Source organism: Ochotona curzoniae, unplaced genomic scaffold, assembly GCF_017591425.1.
Source record: "Ochotona curzoniae isolate NIBS_2020 unplaced genomic scaffold, NIBS_Ocur_1.0 scaffold_4763, whole genome shotgun sequence".
In the NCBI taxonomy this organism is placed as follows: Eukaryota; Metazoa; Chordata; class Mammalia; order Lagomorpha; family Ochotonidae; genus Ochotona; species Ochotona curzoniae.
Genome location: NW_024467123.1, coordinates 9,602,968 through 9,619,243, shown reverse-complemented (window position 1 = coordinate 9,619,243; position 16,276 = coordinate 9,602,968). Strand labels below are relative to the sequence as shown.

Below are 16,276 nucleotides of genomic sequence, written 5' to 3'. Positions count from 1 at the left end.
AAAAAGATTTATTTGGAATGCAAGTATGTAAAGAGAGAGGGAGAAAATCTTCCGTTTGACAGTTTATTCCCTGAATGACTCTTGGGGCCAGGCGAAGCAAGGAGCTATTTCTGGATTTTCCACATGGGTGCAGGGTCTCAAGCACTTTGGCCATCTTTCGCTGCTTTTTCTGGCCATTACCAAGGAGCTGCATTGGAAGTAGAACAGCCAGTACTTGGACTGGCTTGAAGCATATAGGTGCTGGCATTCGTAGACCCCAGCCTAACTCTCACAGCCCCAGCTCGCAGTCCAGCCGCTCAGTGTTTCATCTGTAATCCACAGCTTTGTATGTCTCACTAAGGCAGTAAAAATTGCTTCCTTCCCTTTGGGAGTGCATGAGTTTGATTGGTCCAGAGCAGTCGTTCCAACTAGCTTTTAACCTTTGGAATATTTCTACAAAGACAATTTTGAACGGTCCATATACGTAAGAGTTGAAAGTGAAGCTCCTCTGGCTGAATTTGAGAGTTTGAGAGTTGGTAGCCTCAGTCCTTTCTGTCCCCTTCCAAATGGCACCTGGGTAATTTAGGAAAAGACTGCTTTGAAATGTGTTTTATCTGCCTTTCTGCTCCTATTACACTTGTTTCTGAGATTTTTTAAAAAAAAATTTTTATTGAAAAGACAAATTTATAAAGAGTAGAGACAGAAACATCTTTGATCTGCTGGTATACTCACCAAGTCACTGCAACGGCTAGAACTAAACTGATCTGAAGCCAGGCGCCAGGAGGTTCCTTTGGGTCTGCCACATGGGTGCAGGATCCCAAGTCTTTGGGGCATTCTCTATTACTTTTGCAGGCCACAAGCAGGGAACTAGATGTAAAGTGAAGCAGTTGGGACATGAATTAATGCCTGTGTGGGATGTGGTGCTTGTAGGTGGAGGATTAGCCAATTGAGCCAATGTGTCAGCCCTGGCCCCTCTTCCAAAAATTCTTTCAGTCTTATCCTAAATGGGGTGTTAAATAAATACATGCAGAGTCAATATGGTTTTCTTTACTTTCATATGACAGTGGGGAAAGGTTCCTCATCTCTGAGAAAGGTATTTTATCCCAAAACTGTAGTAAAGCAATAGCCATGAGACATTTTCCTTTAATTTTCTTTTTTTTATACTTATCACTTATAGTTTTTGGATCTTTTAGAGCTTATTTTTGTATGTATTTCTAAAAACACTGCTGAATTTACTTTAGTTTCTGAAAAGTTCAATGTCTCTTTAATATTGAGGAAAAGTTAAACAGTTTCTTAAACCTTTAAACTGCAGCTGTTTCTTGGTTCTTCTCAGGTTCGACATGGTGCAGGCACGGGACTTAGGGAAATTCTGAAAGCTCATGGGAGAAGTGGAGGTAAAATGGGAGACAGCACTCTGGAAGAGGTGAGTGCACTAAAGCCACAGCTATCACCAGGTCTTGATAGTTGGCTGCTTCTTTCAGTATTTGGAAGTAACAAAAGTAATGATTATGAAGTAGCATCAAGAAGTACGTAAGAGGAAGAAGTATGGAAAAATGAATGTAAGGATAACGCAGAGATGAAAATGAGTACATGGAAAAAACGTGTTCTAACATACTTAGTTGAAAAACTAAACAAGCAAGAATTGTGCAGAATGGAGTGGAATGTTTGAGTAAGATGAATAAGGCTAGTAGAGGCCAGTGAGTAGCGTGTTTGATGTGGCTTGTAGGTCAGTATAGGATAGTGATACTTGCTATTAGATCAGACTTACATAATTACTCTCTCTTGGAGTCTCCTGAACCTTCCCAGAGGATTTGGCGGTTTTAACTCTGTATATCAACATTTACACAAAAGCTTCTCCTTTTTCTGTCCATACTTACAATAAAAACACCACGTGGGAAAGAATGGTGGAATCCTCTCTCCTTTGCTTGTGCATATCCTCATAAAATAATTCAACTATAATATCCATGAGTTCCATGAATTTTGGCTGTAGTATTTCTGAATCAAAGTAATCAAATACAGGAAAAGACTAATTAATATAAGAGTGATAATTTAGAGTAATCTACTTTTTGGTGGTGGTTCTTACAGTTAAAACAATCTGTCCCAGTATTGTATTTTTTATGTTGAACCTAAGGTATCTTTGCATTCTCTGATACAAAGAGTGATCCTTGTGTGTTATTACGCATGATTGTATGTTGACAGATGATTCAGCAGCACCAGGAGTGGCTGGAGGACTTGGTCATTAGACTCCTTTGTGTTTTTGCATTAGACAGATTTGGAGACTTTGTTTCTGATGAAGTAAGTATCACTGAATTGAGACTTTGTCCAGTCATATTTCAAATTGTATAAATTGTTTTATGCAAATAGGAATTTCCTTTCTCAATTGTAGGTGGTGGCACCAGTTCGTGAAACCTGTGCTCAGACATTAGGTGTGGTTTTAAAACATATGAATGAAACAGGAGTTCATAAGACTGTGGATGTGCTGCTGAAATTACTTACACAAGAACAATGGGAAGTTAGACATGGTGGTCTACTGGGAATAAAATATGCATTGGCAGTTCGTCAGGTAAATACTTCAGTTGTTGAAGTATGTGTTGGAAGGGTTGTTTTCTTTTTTTCTCCTGATTTAAGTTTCCTTAGTTAAACACTATATTAGAGAAAAAGTTGTATACAGGGAGCTGGATTCTTCAAGAGCCAAGAATTGAACCCAGACACTCCAGTTTGGGGTACTAGTGTGTTAACACCTTTCTGAAAGGAAGATTACAAATGTGGAGCTAAAGAGACACCAGCACTAAACTTTTTTAACCTGCTTGGTTTACCTGAATTTTCCCTAGAACTGGCCATCAGTGTCAGAGCCTTAGGGATTTACGTACAGGGTTGTTTTTTTTTTTTTTTTTTTTTAAAGAGAGACAGAGTGATCTTCCATTTGCTGGTTTGCTCCCCAGATGGTTGTAGTGGCCGAGGCTGGGCCAGGCTTGAAGCCAAGAACCAGGAGCCTCTTCTGGGTTTCCCATGTGTTAGAGTAGGGAATCCCTAGAAGCTGAGAATATACTAGAGATCTTGCATGTGGGCCAGAGCTGGGTATATTGAACTCAGATATGACTGTCTTAACTGCTAGCTTGTGTGTCTCTACCCTTTTCCTGATATTTTAAATTCCATTACATGATAAATACTTAATGCTGTTTCTGTCATTTTAAAATGGATTAGTTGGGCCTGGTGTGATAGCGTAGTAACTAAATCCTCGCCTTGAATGTGCCGGGATCCCATAGGGGTGGGTGCCAGTTCTGATCCTGGCAGCCCCGTTTCCTATCCAGCTCCCTGTGGCCTGGGAAAGCAGTTGAGGACTACCCAAAGCCTTGGGACCCTGCACCCCCATGTGGGAGACCTAGAAGGAGCTCTTGGCTTTGGATTGGCTCAGCTCCAGCTGTTACAGCTACTTGGAGAGTGAAGTAGTGAACAGAAAATATTTCTCTGTATCCCCCTTCTCTCTGTATATGTCTTCCCAATAAAGAAATAAAATTATTTTTTAAATGGGATTAGTTACATGGGCTTATTGATTTAGTTTTCCTGTTTCATTGATGCTTTTAAAATATATAGGAATGTATGCTTTGTGACATTTAATTTAAAAATGCTCAATCACAGTAAATTGTATTGTAGCAAATTAACCTACTTTGTTGTATTGTTTTACAGGATGTAATTAATACTTTACTGCCTAAAGTTTTAACTAGAATAATTGAAGGACTGCAGGACCTCGATGACGATGTCAGAGCTGTTGCCGCAGCATCGTTGGTACCTGTAGTAGAAAGCCTTGTCTATCTTCAGACTCAAAAGGTAAATTAAATTAGTTTTATTTATATTTTATTGCAATATAGCATGTTTACATTTGGGACATGGAATATTAGGAAATTCATTGAGTACCTTTTCTTCTCCTTTATTAATTTTTTATGACAGGCATCCCTGTGTTGTATGCAATCTAGATTACCTATTGTCTTTAGGAAGAATGAATTAATCTATTAATCTTCCCCTTTGTGTATGTAATATACAGAGAATTACTTTGAAACGAATGCTGCCAGATCTTCCTGCTGCTGCTGGGTTTTAGATCTGTGTGGCTTTAGATTTTAGCGTTTGGCTTTTGTTTTTTTAATAGTTCCAGTTTTTGAAGTATAAGATCTGCCTTTTTCATGTTATCAAAACTACAACATAAAGCTGGAAATCCAGCAAGCATTTTTTTCAGTGCTTAAAAGCTGAATTTGTGTTTTCATTATGGTTAGTACCCTTTTTCCCCCCACTGGAAGCACAGATTTACATAGTAGAGGAAAAATAGATCTTCAGTCTGCTGGTTCACTTCCCAAATGGCCGTAACAACCGGGGCTGAGCCGATCTGAAACCAAAAGGCAGGAGTTTGTTCTCTGTTGTCTCGTGTGGGCACAGGGTCTCCAGGCTTTAGGCCATCCTCTGCTACTTTCTAAGGTCATAAACAGCGAGCTGGGTAGAGACGGAGCAGCTGGGACACATCCCGGGCATCCTGGTGCCGTATGGAATGCTGGGTAGAGTATTAGACAATTGAGCTATTGTGCTGGCCCCCTTTAGTGTTTTTTTAAGTACACTAAAATAGCTTTACATAAAGAGCATGTCTGTGTCCTTATGCTGTATTTTCAAACTTCGACGTTTTACAAAGATGAACATCAATTGTTTAATTCTCTGAATTTCCCATTTGCCATAGTCATAGTTAGGGTAGAAAGTGCAAAGTGAGTTGACTGGTACGAAAAAGAGGGATAAAGAGAATTGCTAAAGGCAAATAATGTCTCCTTCATATCACCTATACCTGGTCTTACGTGTTTTCACTGGGGTTGTGTATTTTGTTAAAACACTAGATGCTACTGGCAGGATTTGCAAATATTTTTGTGTAAAATTCATCTCTCTTTTTTTTTTTTGAAAACTGATCTTGTAGGTGCCCTTCATTATAAATACATTATGGGATGCTCTTCTGGAATTAGATGATCTAACAGCTTCAACAAATAGTATTATGACTCTTCTTTCATCCTTATTAACTTATCCACAGGTCCAACAATGCAGGTAATTATTTCTAATTAGTAGAATAAAGTGGAAAGCTTTATATATTTTATAGATAATTAAGCTAAATATATTCTGGTTCTTTGAGTTTGGGTGCCAAAAACCACTGTTTTCAGAAGTCTTTTCTTCTGTATTCTCTGACCACCAGCATGTTGAGGGCAGGAATTTTAGAAAGGGTATTTTCCTTGCCTTTGGGTTACTTTGGTTAAATAATTATCATCTTGTTAGTCTTAATTTACTTTGGAAATATAATCATTGTATGTTATTTCTAATTCTAAATCCAGAATGTTAGATTTAGCCTTATTGAATAAATTTTAATTATTAGGATTATTAATGGACATCATTTTGCCCTTCTCAAATTTTCCTTGTATGCTCATTTCTTCAGTTCTTATTTTTGATGTCATAATTCAGAAAGAGAAAACATAATAATATAATGCAATACCCCAGACAGAGATCAGGGCAGCCAAAAATTCACACCAAATTTAAATTGTGTCTGGTTTCCTGTCCTGATATTTGACGTTAAACTCAGCTGGTTCTTGGATAGTGTTACTTATATTAGTAGTATCCCTAGAGTTACCAAAAAAAAAAAGGGGGAGAGGGATTGTGTAACTTTAAAAAAAACAACAGGAAGGTAAGAATTAATTAAGGTAACTTGCATAAATGTTTTTCTTAAGCTGTGAAATGCAAAGACGTCTAATTTTCTTTAATCGAAGGTTAGTAAATTTTTTTCTTTGAAGGTTCAAATAGTGAATATTTTGCTTTTGTTAGCTGTAGAAAGTCAGCTGAAGCAACATCTTTTGCAGCATAAAAACAGCAATAGATAATATAAAGGAATAAATGAATCTGTATTACAGTAAAATTTGTTTTAGGCAATGAGTGGCGATGATTTGGCCCATGGGCCTTAGTCAGTGGTCTCAGAAATGCTAGATAATATAAGCAAATGTAAGAATGTTGTGAAAATTCTGTGACTTCAGTGTAAAATAATGCAGTTTTCTATCTTTGTTTTGAAATTGCCTGATGGGGAAGCTTGCTTCTTATGTTCTCATACTTGGCACACGCTTTCTAGCTTATGTGAGGAGAAATGCAGCATGTCATTTGGAGCATGAATAGTTACACTGTTAACAAGACTCTGTAATGATGCTTTTGAGGATTTTGAAGCTTCTTTATCTTTGTGTGCCTGTGTTTGAATTAGAATTTTATATGTGTATTTACTAAGTGTATAAATATGCATAAGAAGTAATGCTCATACAAAAATGTAAGTAATGAACTAGTACTTATAGGCAGATGTCTTCAGAGGAGCCACAAATATGGAGAAGTAAATAAATTGTGCTTGCGTATTGATTTTTGTTCATTTTCTACAGAGGTATATAATTTTCAAATGTTAGTTTTGAGTCCCTTTATTTCCTGGTCATTTTTTTTATTTTTTTCCCCATTGGTGAAGGATTTGAAAGGTTTATTATGCACAGGGGGAAGGCCTGGTCCTCAGCACACTTTGCTCACTGCACCAAGCCACTGCTTAGCTCTTTCACTTCCTTGTGTGGCTGTCTCCCTGCCCTTCTCTGGATGAGTTGTGCAGTGCTTTGTCCTTAGAATACGAGCAGCTCCTTGGCATGGTGCTTCTGCCAGGCAGATCTGGACGCCTGGGTTGTGTTCCACAGAGCTGGCTGAGCCTGATGAGTCGACGCTGTGGTGGCTGTGCCATTTTCTGCAGCACCTAGTAGAATTCTTGGGGGCCCCCAGCCACAGAATAGCCTGGAGACATGGCTGCCTTTCAATGGCTGCCGTGGCAGAGCTAATTCCAGGTGATATATACAGTGCCTTGGGAATGTGCCAGTCATTCTGTAGTCCATGATAACTTAGACTTATTTAAAGTTACCTTGACTTATTTATTGCTTCCTTATTTAAAATGGAATTGTAAGAAGGGAAAAAACATTGTGTTTTGCTAACTTAATGATGCTAGTTCAGGGTAATTTTCAAAGCTTCTGTCGTGGCACCCCTTGCTCATTTGGTACGTGGCAGAACTGGCTCCACAAATGGATTGGGGTTTATGAGCGTCCACGTTTTGGCATTTGCCCTTAAGGTTAATGATCTATCCTGACTGTGTGGCTACTAGGTGGCATACAACTCATGGCGTTCGTGCCACAGGAGAACCTAATGTTTGTGTTTCTGCATTTCTTTATGGCTGCTTTTATTCGGCCACATCTGATGCGACAGTAGCAGTTTTGAATGAGGATGTTAAGTTTTGAATGAGGATGTGAAAATGATCATTTGAAAACTGTTTTTTAGAAATTATTTAAATTATTCATAGAAAGGGATACTGTTAGCATCACTAGATCCACATGCAGATAATTTTAGGTAGTGGATCTATAGAGTTTTAAGTGAGAATAAGATTAATTTGTGTCTTTTTTGACAGTATTCAGCAGTCACTCACAGTTTTGGTTCCACGTGTCTGGCCTTTTTTGCATCACACCATATCATCTGTTCGAAGAGCAGCATTGGAAACTCTGTTTACATTGTTATCCACACAGGACCAGGTAAGAAACATTAACAATAATGTAAATATGTACAGTGCATCACTCTGTGATGTTTGTAGCCTCTGGTTTTTGATAGCTGTGGAATAATCATTGTGTTCAGTGTTACAGTGTAGTTCAGTGGCTTTACCTTTTTTTTTTTTAATGCCCCTCCTTCCTCCTCCTGAGTCCGTGTAAACACTGATCTTTTTACTGTCCCCTTAGTTTTGCCTAGTCATTCTGTCTTAGGTTGGAATCATGTAGTACGTAGCCTTTTCAGCCTGGCTTCTTTCACTTAGCAACATTGCGTTGAGGTGCCTCTGTGTTTACCTGTGACTTCAAGGTTCATTTTTCTTTTTTTCTTAATCATTTAATATTTAATATTTAATCATGGATATGCCACAGCTCAGTTACTTATTTATCAATTGATTGCTTCCACGTTTTGACAATTACAAGTAATAAAGTTGCTATGAACTTTAATGTGCAGGTTTTCATGTGAGCATAAGCATTTGATTCAGTTGAGTAAGTACCAAAAGCATGGTTGTTGGATCATATGATAAGAGAATGTTTCATTTTGTAAGGAACTAACCAACTGTTCCGTGTTGCATTTCCTGCAGCGGTGAGTCAGGCTTTCTGTGGCTCCATATCCCAGCCAGCATGCTGCGATGTTGTAAATTGTAGCCATGTAATAGGGACACAGGAGTATTCCAGTGTTGTTTTAATTTACAGTTTGCTAGTGAAATATGATGTTGATCTTTCTTTTCATGGGCTAATTGCCATCTGTATCTGATCAGATCTTTTGCTCATTTTAAATTATTTTTATTGAAGAGTAAGATTTACAGGGAGGAGAGATAGATCTTCACTTTATGACCTCTTTTGCTCTGCCACATCTGCTGCAATAGTAGCGGTTTTGAATGACAATGTTAAATGAAAATGTCATGTGATAACTGTGCTTTTAGAAATTATTCATCTAAAAAGGGCACTGTTAGTATCATTAGATCCACATGAGAATAATATTTAGGCAATGTATCACTCCCCAAGTAGCTGCAACAGCCACAGCTGAGCCAGGAGCCTCTTCCTGGTCTCCTTGCAGGTACAGGGTCCCCAGGCTTTGGGTCATCCTCCATTAACCCTCTACCCCAGGCCACAGGCAGGGAGCTGGATGGGAAGTGGAGCAGCTGGGACATGAACAGGCACCCATATGGGATCCTAGTGCATGCAAGGCAAGGGTTTAGCCACGCAGCCCTTGTGCCGGGCCCTTTTTTACTCATTTTAAAATTGAGTTGGTGCAGTTTTCTGGTAGTGATTAAGATGCTTCTTGGAATCCACCATCTCATGTTAGCCTGCCTGAGTTTTAACCCTAGCTCCACTTATGATTACAGCTTCTTGTGAATTTGCTACCTGTGTAGGAGACTTGAATTGAGTTTCCGGCTTTGGCCTGGTCCAGTGTAGCTTTGTCAACATTGAGGAACTCACAGATTGGAGATCCTGTTTGTCTATGTCTCTCTCTCTCTGCTTTTCAAGCACATAAATACATAGAAAAAATAATTGTTTGTTTTCTTACTATATCAAGAGTTTCTTGTATATCTTGGATATATCAGGTTTTTTAAAAAGAATTTATTTGAAAGAGGACGGGAGGAAGGGACAGAGAGAGACAGAGAATCTTCCATCTGCAGGTGCACTCCCCAAATGACTGCAGCGCTGGGGCTAGGCCAGGCTGAAGCTGGGATCACGAGCTTCAGCAGGGTCTCTCAGCGTGGGTGCAAGGGAAGTATCTTGTATGAATGAGTTTTCTGCGTGATTGAAACATACTTATTCCAAAAATAAGCATGGTGAATAATGTACTAGATTGTCATCCTAACGTATGGCTAATAGGTTGAAATGTTTTAGCCAGTCACTCATCAGCATTCTTTAGTGGTCATTTATTTTTATACTTGTGTATACTGAGACATGTAAGTTACTATTCTTAGTAAATACACTGTTCTTTTTCAGTTGCATGTTCCTCATTTTTCTCCCTTTCAGCTGTCAGATTTGGCTTCTCACTTTTGTTATTGTTAAAACTGTACCTGCTTATAGTACTTAATAATAATTTGCTTTATTTTATTTCTTTGTTTTTTATTTATAATTCTTAATAATTTGACAGAAACTTAAAAGGAAGTTTGACTAAACATTGTTTTTGCAAGAAAATTAATACACAGAGGAAGCATTACTTTTTTAAAATTTGTTTGTGTCCAGTTTATTTCACTCAATATGATATTCTTCATTTCCAACCATTTTGTTGCAAATGGCAATCTCAGTTTTTGATGAGCTGTGTAAATACTTATCTATTCATCTGATGATGGACTCCAAGGTTGATTACATATTTTGGCTGCTGTGATCAGTACTGCTATAAAATTGCTATAAAATTGGTGATTATAGGTATCTTTTGAAACAATGAATTCATGTGTTTTATGGCGTATTCCCTCCCTGGTTTTGAAATTTTTAGATGAGCTCCCAGGAAATGCTCCTAGTGTTTTTAGCCTCACAATGGATATTGATATTGGCTGTTAACAAGTAGTTGTGAAAATATCTCTGTGTTCTGTACTGTTGGCTGTCATGCCTGGGGACTTCTCTGTCTTTTGAATTTACCTCTGCTAGCTCCCAAATGCAGGTTTTAGCACTTCATTTCTCATGCCATAACTTCAGTGATTATTTTGTCATTTGTGCCATGTCAGCCACCTCTTGTACGAAGGGTTTGTTAGGTAAATTAGTGTGAAATTCTAAGAATTCTAGGAGATAAGAAATCCAAATGATTCTTAGAAAAGTATAACATGTGATTATAGTAAGACAGTGATGTAATGTTTCAAAAAACCCTTGCAATAATGAACAGAAGATCAGAAAATGAATCAGGAAGCAACACTGGCGACTAGAACAAGAGTTGAAAAGTCAGGATTAGGGTAATATGATTGAAAAGCTGTCATTCCCTTACTTCTCCCTGGGTTGTATATAGCATCTTTGAGATGTACCTCTCATTTTGTTAACAAGATAACACATTTTAAATGATACAGAATGTATTTTGAGCAAATGTCTTTTCTAGTTTACTCCCTTTATGCTTTATTTTTAAATTTTTTTATATTATTTGAATGGAAGAGAAAGAGAGTGAGAGGAGTGACTCCTCAGGTGTCTACAGTGGCTGGCCTGGGCTGGTCTGAAGCTGAGGTAGGTGGCAGGAATCCAGTGGCTTGAGCATCGCTGCTGCCCTTTCAGGATCTATGTTAGGAGGAAACTCAGCCAGGCTTTTGTATGCAGGCAGTCTAATGTGTGATGCTGATTCCAGGCCAGATGCCCACCCCCTTTATGCTTTTTTCTTTACGATTTTATTTATTTTTATTGGAATGTCAAATATACAAAGAGAAGGAGAAACAGAAAGATCTTCCGTCTGATGGTTCACTCCCCAAGTGGCCACAATAGCCAGAGCTGAGCCGATCTGAAGCCAGGTGCCAGGAGCCTCTTGCAGGTCTTCCACACGGGTGCAGGGTCCCAAGGCTTTGGAATATCTTCTGCTGAGTTCCCAGGCCGCAAGCAGGGAGCTGGATGGGAAGTGAAACAGCCACGACACAAACCGGCGCCCACATGGGATCCCAGTGTGTGCAAGGAGAGGACTTTAGCCACTAGGCTGTGGAATGGCCCTACTTCTTTCCACCACCCCCACCTTTATACTTTAAATACATCTTACTTCCATATTTGAAGTTATTCTGATATGTACATGATTATATGATGCTTTATTTTTTATTCTTCCTATATCCCTTTGTTTTTGTTGTCTGTGTTTCTAAGTCCTTTGCCTTTAAAAAAAAAAAGAAAGAAAAAGAAAACTTACCTATGGCTGGCACCATTAAAGAAATTTCTCATTGTTTGTATGTGGCATGTATCATGGTATTTATTTAGTGAAAATAATGCCGTCATTGAAACAGTATGGATGTTGGATGTTACCCTGATGTCTTTCCACTATCCAGAGCCTCGTTGTCAGCATTCTTGCCACCGACAGTGGTGGCTGTGGCATTGATACTCTCCCAGTACATTGTGTTTTGACCTTCAGTAGATCCTTTACTGTTTTTCTTGTTTGTTTGTTTTTTTCCCCCCTAAATAATAATGCAAAGCCAAACTTTTTAGGGAGTTTTTCTTACTATTACCTGTATTCTTTAATTCTGAGAAATTTTTAAAATAAAAGAGCAGGAAATACAAAAATACTTGTTTCTACCATTTGTAAATTGCCATTTTTGGTTTTAAAAAAGTCATGATGAGGCATGAGTGATAGGTACTGGTGAAATAATTTAGTTTTTCTCATTGTTGGTCTTAGTGAGCTTGTATTTATTTGAAAAGCAATAGATAGCATTATCAGGTTTCTTATTCTGTACACAGAATATCTGAATATTTGATAAGAAGTATTTAGTTGCTTGGTTTGGGCAAGCTTTTGTAATCTCTCCAAACTGTTGAAAATATAAACACAGCATTTATTGTCTCAGATTCTCATGAAAATTTGTCACCAGGTGAACTTCTTTTGTTTGATGTATACTTCAGGTAAGCTGACACCCACAAAATCAGTGCTACAAACTTTAATCCTGTTTTTGTTTTCAGAACTCTTCGTCTTGGCTTATACCTATTCTGCCTGATATGCTCCGACACATTTTCCAATTTTGTGTTTTAGAAAGCAGTCAAGAAATTCTGGACCTTATTCACAAGGTACACAGTGAATAATTCTCTTCTTGTTTTAGTGACTTGGTAAACTAAAAAATAATTTTTATAATTGCTGTTCTGTTTGGGATTTTAGAAATTAGAGGTTTGAAAAAACAGGGATCCTAATTTGCAAAATAACATGGAAAACTAGGTTTTTTCTCTCTCTTTCCGTCTTTCTGTCTTTAAGATTTATTTATTTTGGGTGGAAAGGAGAGAAAAAGCTGGAGCTGAGCTGCTCTGGAGCCAGGCGTCTTCTCCAAGTCTCCTATGTGAATGCAGGATCCCATGACCTTGGTTCATCATCCACTGGTTTCCCAGGCTACAAGCAAGGGAGCTGGATGGGAAGTGGAGCTTCATCTGGCTCTGCCAAGTGTGTTGCATTGGCTCTATGCCATCTTCTGTTGATTTCCCAGGCACACTGTCAGGGAACTGGGTCAGAAGTTAAGCAGCCAGAACTCAAGCCGGCACCCATACGGGATGCCAACATTGCAGGGGGCATCTTTAGCAGCTGTGCCACAATGCCAGCCCGAGACTTGAGTCTTTGATTCAAGATGACTCGTATCAACAGCTTTGGATTAACAGTGATGTTGTATCTGTATGTTGGTCCTAACCTGTGATATGTTGATCTTAGCCTCTGAAATGTTAGGCATCAAGAAAGATAGCTTGTTGTGTAAGATCATGATTCAGGATTTGCACTGTGATTTATACTAGGATGTCACCACCTCTAAATTTAGCAGAGTATTTATCATTGTTGTATCTGAGAGTGTGCACTGCGAGGCCAGCATTGTGTTGGAGCTGCTTAGGGCACTACCTGCAGTGCTGCCATTCCTTAGGCGCACTAGTTCAGACCTTACGTATTCCGTTGTCGGACTGTGTGAATGTTATCAGGGCTTGTGATATTCACAAAGGATTTCAGAGACTAACTACTTTTGACAACTGGTATTTTATGAGCATATTTTTACTTTAAAAATACCTTAAAAATTGGACAAGAATCTTTATATTTTCCTTTAAGATTTATTTATCTAAAAGAGTTGCAGGAAAGAAGAAAGATTTTCTATTTGTCAATTCACACCACAAATAGCCAAAAAAGCACTGCTGGGCCAAGCTGTAGCTATGCTCCCAGAGCTTGCTCTGTTTCCCCCACGTGCTGCAGAGGCCCAGGTGTTGGTTCTGCTGCTGCTTTTTCAGGTATTCAGCAGGGAGCTGGATTGGTAGTGGAGCAGCTGGGACTCAAACCAGCACTCACGTGGGATGCTGGTGTTGTTGGCATGAACTTTATGCACTGTACTACAGCACTGAGCCTTACATTGTTTAAAAATAACTGTGTTAACACTTTTTAATCTGCATACCTATCTCTCCCTGCCCCCCAATACAAAACAAAGCGAAAAACACCATATTGGATTTTGCGACGCTCATTGGAGATTTTATCCCTGTTTGACTAGGTTTGGATGGAACTGCTGAGCAAAGCATCGGTGCAGTATTTGGTAGCAGCTGCTTGTCCGTGGATGGGTGCTTGGCTTTGCTTAATGATGCAGCCTTCTCATTTACCAATTGATTTAAACATGTTACTAGAAGTAAAAGCCAAAGCCAAGGTATGTGTAGCTACATGGTATATTTTTGTGTTCACCTCGTAGTTATTAATGGTGTATTGGAACTGTAAGAATATGTTGGTTGTTGTCTATTACATTTTATTGATTCATATTTAGTTACTGGTTTTTTTCCTCTTCATTCTAGGAAAAAACAGGTGGTAAAGTGCGCCAAGGCCAAAGCCAAAGTAAAGAAGTACTTCAGGAATACATTGCAGGTGCAGACACCATCATGGAAGACCCAGCCACCAGAGATTTTGTGGTCATGCGTGCCAGAATGATGGCAGCCAAGTGAGTATACCCCAAGAATCCACAGAGCCACTCTAAGTGCTCAGGTCATATATTTATCCTTCAAAGGTACTTTTTTGTTTTGTTTTGTTTTGAATTGTTTGCATAATTGAGAGGGCTGCATGCCCATGTGGGTCTCCAGTGAGGATAAGGTGAGTCTAGGTGTGGAAGAAGGTAAGGTGGGTGGAACAGATACTTTCGATTTTTTTCCTGCTGTGTCCACAGGGAGGTGAAGAAGTGAGCCACTCCTTCCTGTCAAATTATATCAGCTCAAGATTCAGGCAATGGTCATTGAGACCTCGATATAGGGAAGATTGTTCCAAAGGTGTTGTTTGAGTAGTTTGATAGTTCTGAGATATTGTCAACCTCATTGCACCAGGGTTAAAAAAACCCTTCCAAGTTCTGTTGGCTGACCTGGTCCACCTTAGTTCATCCCCAGACTCAGGAATGTGTTGTAAAGCTTGGCTAGAAGAGTGGTCCACCTAAACTGCTTTCCATTCTCTGGTAGGCATTTGCCAGCAGGTGTTGCAGCCTGGCTCAGTTCTACCCACCTCTAGTTCCAGTTCTCAGCAGTGGGTACAGCAGCCTAGTCCAGCCTGGCCTGCCCTCAGACCTAGCTCTCATGTGAACCAGTGGGTGCCACGGCCTGGCCTAGCCTGTTCCACATCCATTCTTGCTCTCGAGAGCGCCAGCTGATGCTGGATCCTAGCCCAGTCCGGTCTGCCCCGAAATCTAGTTTGCACACATTTTGATAGATGCTGCAGCCATGTCCAGGCTCAGCTATTGTGCTCTGCAGTGGGAGGTGCAGCTTAGCAAGGGAGTTCTTCAAGTTCTCCTACCAAGCCCAATTCCCAGCCCTAAATCTCTTGCTTGCTGGTGGGTGCCACGGCCCCACTCATGGTATGCCCGCTCCCAGCCCCTGCTCCCGTCACTGTCTGGTGAGTCCCATAGTCCAGCCTGGCTGAGCCTATTGCTACACCAGCTCTCCTCGCAGACTTGCCCGTGCTGTTATCCCACAGAGTCCAACCCACAAGTCCCCTACAGAATCTCTACCTAGATCTGGTTCTGTTCTTGGGAGATCCTGACAGGGCCCACCTCTGCTCTGACACTTGCAGGCAGGTACAGCAGCCTGTCCAAGCCAGGTGTAACCCCCAAGGCCCATGTTTTGTGTGGACCCAAGGGTGGAAAGTGATGGTATGTAGTCTAGCCCAGGTCTCCCATATGGGTGGGTGCCTTAGCCCAACCCAGACATGCCCTCCAGTTTTCCTTCTCTAAAACCACACTGTCTCAGCTCCCTTACCTACTTCCAAATGCAGTGGCCCTGTCCGTGGAATTCTCCAGAAGTCATTCTTTTGCTGTCACCTCCATTCCCATTCCAGAATGTTCCCAGACCTGCTTTTCCATGCAATCTGCAGTCCCGCTGCATGTCCTGGACCGGCGTTCCCCACATATCTTTAAAGCAAAAGAAAAGAAAATAAGAATAAGCAACTTTGCTGGCATACTGGTAAAGTTAACACAAATTTGGCACTCATTTGGCACTCTTCAGGCCCAGAATGCCTGCCAGCTGTTGGCTCCTTTTCTCCCAGGAGAGTAACACTTGCCTAGGGACAAGACAACTGTGGTTTCCAACAGCCGGTGTCAAAGATACATTAATCAAAAGATTCTTCTCTTTGGTCTATCTTTTTATGAAGAATTATGTCTTCTAGAGGAAAGTTTACTGCAAATAGTTTCTGAAGTGAATTTTTTTTTTTCTTATGTAGGTTACTAGGTGCACTTTGTTGCTGTATTTGTGATCCAGGTGTAAATATGGTATCCCAAGAAATTAAACCAGCTGAATCTCTTGGCCAGTTACTACTCTTCCATTTGAATTCCAAATCTGCACTGCAGAGGATTAGTGTTGCTTTGGTAATCTGTGAATGGGCTGCTTTACAGAAGGTAAGATATTTGCTACAAATGAATGCAAGCAATCTCCATTGGATGTTAGCAGTATTTACTTTATGTTTCACAACAGAGAAATACAATTTCTCTTTGTATAAGCATCTAATACTTAAAGACTAGCATTTCAGGCTATATTGAACATTATTTTCCTAACTCCCCACCGTTGTCCCTGAGACCACTAGCAATCTTCAT

General features: G+C 39.8%; 1 protein-coding gene across 1 annotated transcript in view; it reads left to right on the top strand.

Moving 5' to 3' along the window:
- BTAF1 (B-TFIID TATA-box binding protein associated factor 1) overlaps positions 1-16,276 on the top strand; it is an 86,363-nt gene that overhangs the window by 36,780 nt on the left and 33,307 nt on the right. The window contains exons 9-18 of the mRNA XM_040970491.1: positions 1,313-1,402; positions 2,179-2,274; positions 2,366-2,542; positions 3,667-3,807; positions 4,928-5,052; positions 7,463-7,583; positions 12,174-12,278; positions 13,715-13,864; positions 14,007-14,149; positions 15,907-16,081. Of these exons, the coding sequence (XP_040826425.1) occupies positions 1,313-1,402; positions 2,179-2,274; positions 2,366-2,542; positions 3,667-3,807; positions 4,928-5,052; positions 7,463-7,583; positions 12,174-12,278; positions 13,715-13,864; positions 14,007-14,149; positions 15,907-16,081 (1,323 nt within the window). The remainder of the gene's footprint in view (positions 1-1,312; positions 1,403-2,178; positions 2,275-2,365; positions 2,543-3,666; positions 3,808-4,927; positions 5,053-7,462; positions 7,584-12,173; positions 12,279-13,714; positions 13,865-14,006; positions 14,150-15,906; positions 16,082-16,276) is intronic.